This window comes from Homalodisca vitripennis, chromosome 4, assembly GCF_021130785.1.
Source record: "Homalodisca vitripennis isolate AUS2020 chromosome 4, UT_GWSS_2.1, whole genome shotgun sequence".
Lineage (NCBI taxonomy): Eukaryota > Metazoa > Arthropoda > Insecta > Hemiptera > Cicadellidae > Homalodisca > Homalodisca vitripennis.
The window spans coordinates 149740756-149753880 of record NC_060210.1 but is presented as its reverse complement, the minus strand read 5'-3'; the positions used below and the strand labels follow the sequence as shown (position 1 = coordinate 149753880).

Sequence of the window (13125 nt, the reverse complement as noted above, 5' to 3'; positions counted from 1 at the left end):
CACAACAATAAAGTTCATATTCCACCTTTAAATATTTAAACCTAATTTTTTATACCTTGTTATTTTTTTATACATTATGTGACATTTAATTTCTATAAACTTTGATTGAATTTACGTCACTATGCTCCTGATATCATCAACTAATTATTTGTTACATAATAATGTTTATATATAATAAAATTGTATTATCTTAATAATTCATAATAATCTATTTGGACGCATCAAAACAATAGCTCCACAGTTTCAACAATGGCATGTTATAATCAGCTGATTAGATCAGCTAAAAACTTAAAACAGCCCATTGTTGTGGCTCACAAGTGGCGCTATCTCAAAATAACTTGTGTCGTTGTGTTGTACTTGGCCATATTAAATCTAATTATTTCACTTATTTCTTGACTGATTTTCTTAAACTTTGTATCATTGGATTTTTTTATTAAGTTGTCTAACTAAAACGTAATAACTGTTACTTTTTTAACATATGATGTTTTTGAGATATTTAAACTTAAAGATTTCAAGAAGCCGCCATTTTGAAAATAAAAGTTATAAAAAATTGATATTTTTACTCTATGTGGGCATTCACGTTATAGAGTTTTATGCAAAATTTCAACTCACTACAATAGGGCTTTCTCAAATTAAAAATAGATACACGAAAAAACCAAAATGGCGGCTGTTTGGGTAATTATTGAGTTTTAGAAAATTTTAATATGTAGTAACTTGGGTTTTATTCTAAACAGATAAAAAAGTATAATAAAACAACAGACTAATGAAAAAACTGAAAAGCTTGTAAACAGTATATGAATGACAGTACAGTAGTTAAAAGTTTGTGTTTAGTCTCAGTAATTATTCTTGCCAAGATATCTTTCCTTCTTGTGACATGAAGTATTTTGCGAATTTCATCTCTAACGGCTTTAGCTTCCTCATTTGACTTCCGTGGTTTGCGTTGTAAATTCACCATGCCCGTGTCATCTTGAAACTACAGCCCTCCATGATCCTGAAATAACACTTCCATCCTGTGTATCAATGTCTAAGGTTCCATAAGGTGCATAAAGAGGTCTTGATCTAGTGCTTTTCCTTAAAAAGTTGTGTAGATATATACACGCAGATTGTTACAGTCACTGCATTTTTAACGTTTAGCATTAAAGGTTTTCGAAAAACACGAAACACTGATGCTAACAATCCAAAAGTGTTTTCAATCACTCTTCTTGCACGTGCTTGTCTGTAATTGTATATTCTTTTTATAGAACCTTTTTCCTGATGTCCTGAATAAGGTTTCATAATGTGTAACTGTAAGGGGAAACGCATCATCTGCCACTAAAACATAAGGAGATAACACATCACTTCTTGGAAGAGGTTGTTCCAGTCGGTAATGAGAGTTCATTTTTTTGCAGTTTTTGGTAAAATGGAAGTTTGTCGAAATTACTCCTCCGTCTGAAATCCTCCCTTGACAACCAATATTTGCGTACAAAAAACAATAGTTGGCATCTGCAATCCCCATCAAAACAATGCTGAATGACCCTTATAATTGAAAAACAAGCTACCACTCTTCACTGGGCTCTGAATCACTATGTGCTTCCCATCGACGGCTCCGATACAGTTTGGATAGTTCCAGGTTATCTCAAAATCATTAGCTATTACCTTCCACTCATCTTGATTTTGTGGCATCTGTAACATAAAAACCAAAAACATTTCATTTGAAGCATGTGAGTTCTAGTTCGCTTTTCTTACCTTTTAAGGAAGAAGACAATGGAGCCTCTGAAATGAGTACATCTGATACTCAGAATACTATCCTACCAACTGAAGGAGGCAATGAAGGTGTCAGTGTTAAGCGCTTTCTTTCACCCAAAAAGAGAGCCAAAAGGTGGTAAACCAACATCACCATACAGCAAACGTGAAGAAGAAAGCGTATATTGCATTGCAACAAGCAATGAAGAAGGATGAATGCACAACTTATGGTGAACACGTTGGGAATGAACTGCGTGCTCTTCAGCCTAGAGCAAGGACCATTGTTAAGCATTTAATCAACAACATACTGTTTGAAGCAGCTATGGGGAAAATATGATGAAAAAACCACCCACTTCACAAGATTGGAATCTAGCTACTACCTCTTCCAGTGCAAACTAGTTGTGTATCTCGACTCTCCATCTCTTCAATCATCCATAGTTGACAATGACGTCGTCGAGCATGATTCTGATTTTTCAAATTTCAAAAATTTTTTTGAACTTTAATGAATGCATAACAAAATTACTATGTTACTATTCATATGTATATTGTGATTTAAAATGTTCTAAAATATTTCCTTCAATAAATCAAAAAAATTAAATGCAACGTTATTATATTTACTAACCTTCTTCAATTCTATTAATATATAAGTTATATATAGTTTTAAATGTTTCATTGAATTTATATTATCAAGGAAGCTTATTTTATAACCATAGTCTTTGCTTAGGCATATTTTCAAAATACCATATTGATTTTATAACCATAGTCTTTGCTTAGGCATATTTTCAAAATACCATATTGATTTTGACGTTTCGATACTTAACGTATATTTATTTATAGAGTATGCAAAAGTGCTGGAAGATACGACTATGAATCTAGCTCCCACCGTCATTATCATTTTGTTTCAATTAGCTGGTAACCGATCTTTGCTTGAAAAAATTCAAACTGTTTTAACTCAAGTGCTTTTCGTTGAAATCAGGCTTGTTATACTTCCATCCTACCAAACTTTAGAGTGTAGATAATGTATAATTATCTAGAGTATAGGATAACTTTTCTGGAACTTACCTTTATAAAATCTTGCAGAACGTTAATAAACGCTTGACATACTTCAGGTATTATGCGACAAATACTTGGGATTGAAATTCTGAAGAGATACATAAGAGATGCATAACTATCACCAGTAGCTAGGTACCGTAAAGTCAACAATACTCGCACTTGAACCGGTATCGCATCCCGACAGTTGGTGTCTGCTTTTTTCACCAAAGGAGTGACCTTTTCGATTAAGTAGTCAAAATTCCTGCCTATTCATACGTGTGAAATTTTTAAACAAACTACCGTCATTTGAAAGGAGTTTTTCAAAAAATTCCTTGCGATTGTCACCGCTTTTAACAAATAAATCTCTGATCCACCACCTAGGCTTCTTCCTACTTCTTCTTCTGCCATTTGCGAGGATCAAATAAGCAGCAGCTATCACTGCTTCTGAAGACATGACGCACACTACTGACAGAAAAAATGTTGGCACGACTTGAAATGTTCTGGGCCTTGCTACAAGTAACGGCGACAAGTAGCAAGTGACAACTGGCGACATATTTATTGGGCAACAAACTACTTGCAACAAAGTATGAAGACGCACGGGTACACATATAGCAACAGAACGACACTTGTAGTATGCTACATGAGCATATTGTTGCCTCAGTGGAAAACGCGCCTTTGCAGGTTGAATCATTATTATAACAGGTTTCATACTTTTCTGCAATATCTTTAGTTTGCCACCGATTTAGTGTTTTAATTGACAGATTTTAGTGTATTATCACATATGTTCTCATAGATTATTCATTATGTAATTTATCAAATGCTGTACCAGCAAGGGCGGATCCAGAGGGGGGGCGCGAGGGGCGCGCGCCCCCCCCCTCGGTAGTCACAAATTCAAATTTTTGTTTGTTTATAAAAGATTTAAGCTTAAAGTAATACTATATTGTTCGTTAGTAAAGGGTGCTTTTCATCGGCCACACTATTCGTAATTGGTACTGTCGGTGTTTCAAACATACATTTTGTTACTTAAGATTGTAGATTTAATTCGTGTATGAGTAGAGGGGAGGTGGGTAAACAGTGCGTATGATCACCGGAAGGGGTGGGGGAGCGGTGCGTGCGCATGAGTCGTCCTAGTCCGCCCGCCCCCAACGATAGGCCTACACCACACCGCCTACTACGGCCACTCAGTTGATTCAGTGCGTACGTTCGTGAATATCGTGAAGTACCCGTTCGCTTGTGTTTAATAGCTTTTTGAGTGTTAACAGATTTTTGTGCAATATGGATCGTTATCTTGTTAAAAGACCAAAGTTAGACAGTGAAGTTCCTTCTTCAAATGTTGAGGTTTCCACCCAGCATGAGGTTACAGACGTGCCGCTGCCACCACAATCGGCGCCATTATCCTCCAATTCACAAGTTAGTATCTCCGAAAACATGTGCTCTTTCGACATCGGGTCTCACATTAACAACATCTCTAAGATGAGTGACCATACTAAGTATAGTATTTTTACTAATCATTGGAAGCCTAAAAAGGACTTTAAGTTTCCTACATCCTCTCATGTAAAACGAGGACGGGAAAGAACAAAGAAAAGCTAATATTGGCCATTTTGAAAAGTATCCATGGTTAGTTTTTTCAGAAGCTAAGCAAGGGCTTATTTTGTAAATTTTGTGCAGTACTATGCCATCAAAAGTTAGTTGGAGGACAGCATACAGTTTCTTTAAAGAAATTAGTTACTGAACCTCTACAGAAATATGCTAAACTCTCAGGCAAGGACGGAGATTTAGAAAGTCACGCAGCGACACAATATCACAAAGATGCTGAAATTGACGCCAAACATTTTTATATCTGTTTTTGAAAACCCTGAGGGAGAAATTCTTAATTTGTTAAACGAAAATAGGAAGGCCCAAACCATGCAGAATCGTGCAAGGCTTGTGCCAATAATTAAAACTATTTTGTTGCATGGTAGGCAGAACATACCCCTTAGAGGTCATAGGGATGATGGCAGTTTGATTGAAGTTGGAGATGATCCAGTACAAAATGACGGCAAATTTCAGGGCACTTTTGCGATTTTAGAATAGATAGCGGGGGATGTTCAGCTTGAAGATCATTTGAAAGTCTGCAGGAGCAAACGCCACTTACATCAGCAAGACAACAGCTAACTGCCTTATAAAATGTTGTTCTGATGAAATTTTGGAAGTGATAACTCAACGAGTATCAGAAGCTAAATATTATAGCATAATATTTGACGAATCAACAGATGCGTCTCATACTTCTCAGCTAAGCCTTAGTTTACGTTACCTGTATAACAATGCTATAAGAGAAGACTTTGTAGGTTTTGTTGATCTCCACGGTACGGGTACGAACTATTCTGATCAAGAAGTTGAACCTGTTATCACGGGGGAGGTTTTAGGACAGTCTGTGCTGAAATTCATGCAACAGCTTGGTTTGAACATGAATAACTGTGTAGGGATCGGTTGTGATGGATGCTCTGTCAATATGTCTGACATGCGAGGAAGCAGTGACAGAAATTAAAAAAAATTGCCATAAACAGCACCTTATGTGGCTGCAGTAATCATGCATTGAATTTGGCTATTTCAAAGTGCAATAAAGTCCAAAGCGTGAGAAATGCAGTAGGCACTGTAAAAGAGATTTCTAGATTTTTCACCTCCTCGGCCAAACGGAACTCTATTTTGAAAAAAAGTACTGGGACATCAAATGAGAGGATATTGTGAGACCCGTTGGGTAGAACGGCATGAATCAATTTTTGAGTTACAGAAGACCTAACAAAAATAGCCGAGGCACTTAAAATTGTCTCAAAGTGGAAATGATAGCTCAACAGCAAGCAAAGCAAATTGCTTATTGTGCTCTATCTCCACTTGCGAGTTTATAATAACTATGCATTGTCTTAGTGATATAACCGGATGCAACCTGTGTTCTTAGTAAATATCTTCAGTCAGAAACCATAGACTTGTGTTCAGCAAGAGACAAAGTAATGCACACAATAAAAGTACTTCAGAATAAAAGGCAAAATCCTGATCAATTCTTTTCTCTGATTTTCAATACTGCTGAAAAGACTATGGAGTCTATGGGCATAGAAGTTCGTATTCCAAGAATTGTGGGACAGCAAGTAAATAGACCAAACTACCCCTCAACGTCCAGTGACAGTCGGGAATGTACAATACAACATTGGAAAAAATTCCGCATACATAACAATCCTGGATAACATTATTGCAGATATGACAGATAGATTTTCAAGCGATTCACTGGGAGTGTTAATATGCTGAACCTAACCGTTCCGACAAACTTGGACAAAATAGTGGATATGAAATCTAGTTTTGAGCCCATTATGTATGAAGTATTGCAGTTTAGTGTCATTGAACAAAAACACGATGCTACTGAAACTTATGAACGAAGTATGCTCCCTCAAGAACATTCCTAATTATAATGAATTTAAGACTATAACTAAAGCAATGAAATGTTTTGAAGCATTAAATGAAAACAGCTACCCTCTTCTAAGGGCTTTGGTACAAATTCTGCTTACTCTTCCAATTTCAATAGGTAAGTAATTTTGTTTATACTATTTTTTCAAAAATTATTTATTAGCAGATAATTTCTAAAACCAGTAAAACTAATAGTATTTTCTTAAATCGTGTGGTTGTTAGTAAAAAGTATTTTTTTCATTGGTATGAAACATTTGACCTTTTTTGCCAATCTGTTAGAACTTATTGTTTTTTCCAACAGCAACGGCAGAACGATCTTTTTCAACTCTGAGAAAATTGAAGTCATGGATCAGAAACAAGGATGGCAGAGGATAGGTTGACTGGACTCGCTCTGCTAAACGTGCACAGGGACATCGAAGTATGCCCCGAAAAAGTCATTAACAGATTTGCAAGCCAAAAAAACAGAAGACTCGATTTTGTACTTTTAAAGATAAAATTTTGTATTTTTACAACTTTTGTCAGATTATATACAGTTTATTGGAAATATTACATTGTTTTCATTTTATCACTTTAGCCCTTTTTTTCATTAGTATACAATAATAACATTATATGTCAAATTACAGAGCTTTGAACTACCAACATGAATCATATGTGTAAAAATATCTCCCAAAATCTCAGACGCCCCCCCCTCACAAAAAAACCTGGATCCGCCCTTGTGTATCAGAGGGGACATATGGCGATCATCAGTTGAGGGAGGATTGGCCCTATCACAATAGCCAAAGGGCAGCAGATTTTCAAATCTGCCTCTGGGTATGGAATGTATCTTAAACCCATTGTAAAAATGTTAAGGTCATTAAAATTTATATTATCAGTATGGAAACTCTTTCTCCAACATCTGGCTCAACTGAACAGCACTCTTATCGGGTCTTATCAAATCCAAAAATGGGTTAAAAAAAGGACTTGACAGCAATTTGAATGGGATTGAGATCTTTTAAACAATTCACTTTACTTTATTAGTTCGCCACAAGAACTTAACAGCAACGGAATGGAATTGATTTCTTGTAAACAATACACCATACCTCATTCATTCGCTACAACCACTGACATTTTAGATATTATTAAATTAGTAACCTGCAATTGTATACACAGCAGGGATCACTTCTGGCTGGTTTATACCTTCCAGTTGAACCCACCACTGGGCACAGGTTTATACCTTCCAGTTGAACCCACCACTGGGCACAGCAAAAACCGATGTGTCACTTCAATCTGGGCAACCTTATGGATGTCCAGGAGCGGCACATCACTAACCGCAAATTGTCGAGATTCTGGGGTTCATGGGCAATTCGATAGGTCTAGTCTACTGTGATCAATGAGGAAAAAATAGGCTTAAAATAATATTTTTCATCCAAACACCACACACTGGGCTAGCAATTTGCCAAGGTCTCCCAGAGACTTTGACACTGTAAGATAATAAGGAGTAGGGATTTTCAGAGGTTGAAAGTTTCCATGCAAAAATATTTTAGAGGCCAAGAGCTCTCAGTGAATGGGATTTCCAGTGACTGAGAATACATTAACCAACAAGAAAGCATTTCCTTTTACCTAAAACTAAAAGGTTTTGCTTGATATCTTAAATCATATATGCTAAGGAATTCGCTTAAAAATCAGTAAGACTTCAGGTTATTTAAGAATATAATACTGCAGTTTAAAGTTAAGTAATTAATTTAATATTCCATTTGATTGTTTTATTATAAAATGTACAATATTGTTATTACTAGAATAAAAAATTTATATTTACCTATATTCTGAGATGAGTTCTGGAATCCTCACTATTGGAGATGCAGATGGACAATACTTTTCCAAATATGTCTGCAGCCCTCTAACACCCATGCTGACAGGCTGTCTTTGATAATAATGTTCATATGATTTCAAACTTTTATTTCTCCTCTTGCATTTCTTATTCAAAGGAACAATACCCTAGTTGAAGAATACAACATAGAAATTATTTAACACGTATAAAAGCAACTTAAACTATTTATATGGAAGTGATGATGACTCAGCCTCCTTAAATACTGTGCTGTGCTTAACAATGAACATATTTTAGTGACTAAGTGCTCTTGTGCCAGCTCCTTATCCGACTTTTGTTATTGGAAATGGCTGTTTCACAATCTTGATGTTTAAGTCAGTGTTGTGTAATAATGTTTGCAGAAATTGTTTTGATTAATGTTTTAGTGCAATAATTGTCATTATACAAAAGTACTACATAATACAAAGTATTCTAGAAGTGAGTGTGGGTTTGTACAGTGGCGTAGCAAAGGGGGGGGCGCACCGGGTGTCACCTTTTTTGGGGTGACACCCACCCAGTCTATCAACTTTAAGAACAATGTACAAACAAACAAAATTAAATCGCTAGCACAAAAATTTCTTTTTCGGGGATTCCTCCACTAGCACTAGCTCAGCTCTATGTATAATTCGGGATTTCCAACAAAAGAGCCTGATGCTGTTGTGGGGGATTTCCCGTCCCAAACTCGCCATCTTTGACGTTTCAGTTGCAACATTTCTCATTTGTTTCGTGAAGTGTGTTGCGTTTGGTTGGCGTGTATTGTTAAACGTGTATTATTCTATAGTGAAAGATAATAAAAAGAAAAAAAAACCTCATGCCTGGTGTGTGCAATTACACTTTTTTATTTTATCTTTTCTTCTGGTATGATGTTCTTCGGGAAATAAATGCTGCACAGATTGCATTGCAAAGTAAAGGCTTGACTGCTGACGAAACTGCAATAAAACTAGAGGTACTTCGTTTTTATATCGTAGAAAACGGGATCACATTGTGGAAGAGGCAATAGATATTGCAACAACAAAATCAGAAGACTACGATATTCCAACAGAAAAACTACTTTGGAGTAAAAAACTGCGAAGGCACTTAAAAGCCACTAATGTTACGGGTTACTGATTGGGTTTTTTAAAGTTTATTGCTGAATGGGATTTTACAGAATCTCTTCCAAATCTTATGATTGCACTGAAATTGTGCATGTTGGTTTGTGTGTCCGTAGCTTCAAGTGAGAGGAGTTTCAGTAAATTAAAATTAATAAAAAACTATTTGCAGGCAACAATGACCCAATCGCGGCTTAGCAATCTTGGTATATTAGGCATCGAACACGAGGTAATACAAAATATAAATTTTGATGAAGTTATTACTGAGTTTGCAGCTATCGAAGCTAGAAAGAAGAAATTTTAATGGTATAACAATTCCTTTTCTGTCTTAGTTATTATTGTGGTAATTATCATATTAACCGCCGGGGCGGAAAAATACGAGTTTTGCGTTCTTAACTTATTGGAATCGTCCTATATAAAAAAAGTATAAGGTTTGATGGGGTGGAAATAAGAAATAACGAAGTTCTAGAAAATAAAAAATTAAATAACTTTCCAGTAATATCTCCATGTTCTACATCCACGTCTAGCGTCACGTGACCTTTTGTGGCCAATGATTGAACCTCGTGATGACGTCATCGGTTGCGCCGCCATCTTTGCAAACGTAAATGAGAAATTACAGAAATGAGCAGAATTTTGATCAAAATTAATAATGTTTTTCTTAATTTCGAGAAAAAAATAAATTACGAGTGCCTCCGGCCATCAGCGCGGGCTTCGGCAGCACCTTCGGTGCTGCCCCGCGCTGATGTCAATAAAAGAAAAACATCCCTCGAGATAGTACCTATCAGTAAAATATAAAATTCTAGAGGGGCTGATCAAAAATATAAATTGAAATGTAATGCAAAGGCAATTATGTAAAGTTTAAAAACTAAATAAATCATGAAAAACTCAAATATATAGATGGATATTAACAGAGAACACTTACCATTAGTGTGTTGGCGGATATAGCTAAACAGCAGCAACAAAAAAGTGGTCTATTACAACGAAACGACACAGTCTCCCGGTTTAAAAACACCACTCGACCGCACGACGAACAAATACACTCATTTTTTAAAAATGCCCTGTTCTATTAAAAAAGAGATAATTTCGTTTCGGTTAAAACGTAAACTCTTTACGTGCCCTACGAAACACTCCGACACACACAATTCACTAGCGTTGGTTGAACTAGTGGATGGTTGATTCATCATTGTAAACTCACTCACTCAATCCGACCTACTGAACACGATATCTTGTGTAGAACTGACCTATGCCCCGGACAACTCAGATAACAGGTATGCTATCAGGCTGCTATCAGTCCCGGCCGCAGATAATATTCAAGTAAACAGATTATCCAGACACAGCACACAAACTGAACATTAAAACATTAGAAACTTTACCACTTATCAATATACCCCCTAAAATCATGTTATTTGTCATTTGCACCCCCTAGTAGTACTATATATATTTTTTGTTCAGGAGGGTGAGCAGAATACGTTGGTAACGTCAAATTCGTGATTTGCCGCCCCGGCGTTTAATCTTACTGGTACCATTATTGTTTACTATTTCTTCAATATTATAAATAATAAATGATCCATGACCTTTATCATATAAAATTTATTGCTTTTTACTTTTGATGGGGTGACACCACCAACTTCCGCACCGGGTGCCACCCAAGGTAACTAAGCCACTGGGTTTTTATCAAAATATTCGTAAAATATCTGCATAAACAAAACTTAAGATTATTGTGCTTCCTCTAAATTTTCTATATACTTTATAATAACGTGTAGTAATAATTAGTAGTAATAGTGTCAATAAATAAATAATAGTGGTAAGAAAGTAAACCCAGAACAAACAGTAGTCTTGGTTTCCAAACTTTTATCTTAACTAAATGTTAGTATAATTTTATACACAAGGCTTATCAAAAAGTGAACTGAAAAATGATTATAAGTTACATAAGTTAGAACTATTGTGTTGGTGGCTGTTTATTATACTATAGCCTATAAATAAATTAAACTTTGGTAAGTCTTAGTAAATATTTATTTTTAGGTAAACTAACACTAGTAACACATTCATTTTTTAGGTTTTATCCTTTAGGACCTTGAATTTATTCATTGATTTCTTTTTTTATAAAAACGATGTACCTATAAAATTATGTAATGTATTACCACTGCTGTGTTTCCTAACATGTACATACATTTCTTATCAGTTGTTTTCGTCTTATCACTACGATACTTGACCTGGCTAACAGCACAGACTCATGGGCCTACCACTGAGAAGGTGAAAAAGCGCTTTTACAAACAAGTAATATTTAGAGAAGCAGACTTATTTATCCGAGTTAACTAAGCAAAAAGTTATAATTATTACTAGGCTGTTTCCAGATCGTTGAGATAATATGTTTCAATGATTAGGCACAAAATCAATCAAGAACAACAATAATAAAAAATGAATGATAGATTACCACTCAGCACTACTCAATCCAGACTCGAGTCTCGACCAGTGAAAACAAAACTATAGTATTTATTCTGCAAGAGGATATTATAAAGACTGAATAGATAATATAGATTACAGTATATGCTTGCAAGGAGACGGGGTGGAGTGGAGAGGTAAAGTAAAAAAAAAAAAACAGGATTTGGTATTCACATTCTGTATGTGGTCTGGTTGTTTGCGGTTCTTTAAAACGGTTCAAATTGATCGGGTCATTCAAATCCAATCCATTCGAAGGTGAGTGATGCGGTTTACAATGCGGGAAAAGACCCATTGACCAGTAAAAATTTTATTTTGTTCACATTTACACAGCAATTGAAATTATCTGATAGCTTATTTTCTTCTTAAATATATATATAATCTTTAATCGAAAATCGCTTAAAGCGTAAATTGTATATATATATATATATATATATATATATATATATATATATATATATATATATATATATATATATATATATATATAAAGAATGAAACAACCTAATAAAATGTAAACACAACAAGTTTATTCTAACTAAAAAATAACCAAATAAATTATAACGGTTAAGTCGGGTAGGGATAGTTTAAAATACTACCTATAAAAAAATAGCAAAATAAGTACCTACTACGGCTAGGGGCGGTAACTGCGACTCGACGACTTCCGACTGCCCGAGTCAGCCAGGCACAGCGTACTTACATAATGTAGTAACTGAGCCGTCCGCTGTAAGGCACTACAGCCTTTGAAGCGATCTCCAGCGGACTTATTCTGAAACTCCGTCTTGGTTGTTACCTGGTCGAGCTGGACCCCGCCAGCGACGTTTTCTGCGTTGAGGTTGTGTAATTGTAGGTGAAAGAAATAAAGATCATAACATGTCATTAAACTAAAAATATTTTCCTTTCAAAATTAAAAATAAAAACATCCTTATTTAAGCCCCTGTAAAAAATGACGTTATATCCCCCACCCACTTTGGGGAAACAAAATGAGAGAAAAAGGTTAAACCAACGGACTCTTCCGAACAACTTTATCTTAAAACCACAGATCGATTCCCATTAGTCGGGCCTCGTATAAGCTTTCACATCTTTTACGTGAGCCGTTTGGGCCTTGTTCGTCAATCGACGATATTCGAGTCTTTAAAAGAATTATTTCAAACAGGCTAACAAAACGAGGCGCCAGCTTCGATGCGTAAGCGTCAGGAGCGAAAGACAAGGTATGATGTCTTTTCCAGACCAACTGTCCAACGTGGAAGTTAAGATCTCGTCGTCTGAGGCCATAATATCGAGACTGCCTCTGGAAAGCACAGATTGTGGCGACAGCTTTGATAAAGCCTTTATATCCTTCCATTCGTTGTTCGTGCTGTTCTTTTCGCGTAGTCGTATCCTGGTTGCCGGAGTACTCAAATGCAGGTCTACATATTGCTTTAGGTAGTCTAAGTTCGCATCCAAAGTTATGCATGGTTGGCGTGGTGTTGATTCGTTTTTCGCTGTGTTTAATGCATATCTAAACTCACTTAGTTTTGAATTCCACGATCGGTGGTATTCTACAACGAAATTGCGATATTAAGG

General features: G+C 35.8%; 1 protein-coding gene across 2 annotated transcripts in view; it reads right to left on the bottom strand.

Moving 5' to 3' along the window:
* LOC124360327 (constitutive coactivator of peroxisome proliferator-activated receptor gamma-like) overlaps positions 1–11666 on the bottom strand; it is a 124828-nt gene extending 113162 nt beyond the window's left edge. Inside the window, exons 1-2 of one of the 2 annotated variants that reach the window (XM_046813855.1) lie at positions 11555–11666; positions 7985–8163 (exon numbers count right to left, since the gene is read on the bottom strand). In XM_046813855.1, the coding sequence (XP_046669811.1) occupies positions 7985–8076 (92 nt within the window). In that variant the 5' untranslated portion in view covers positions 8077–8163; positions 11555–11666. The other variant, XM_046813856.1, reaches the window with a different exon arrangement.
* Positions 11667–13125: the final 1459 nt, after the last annotated feature.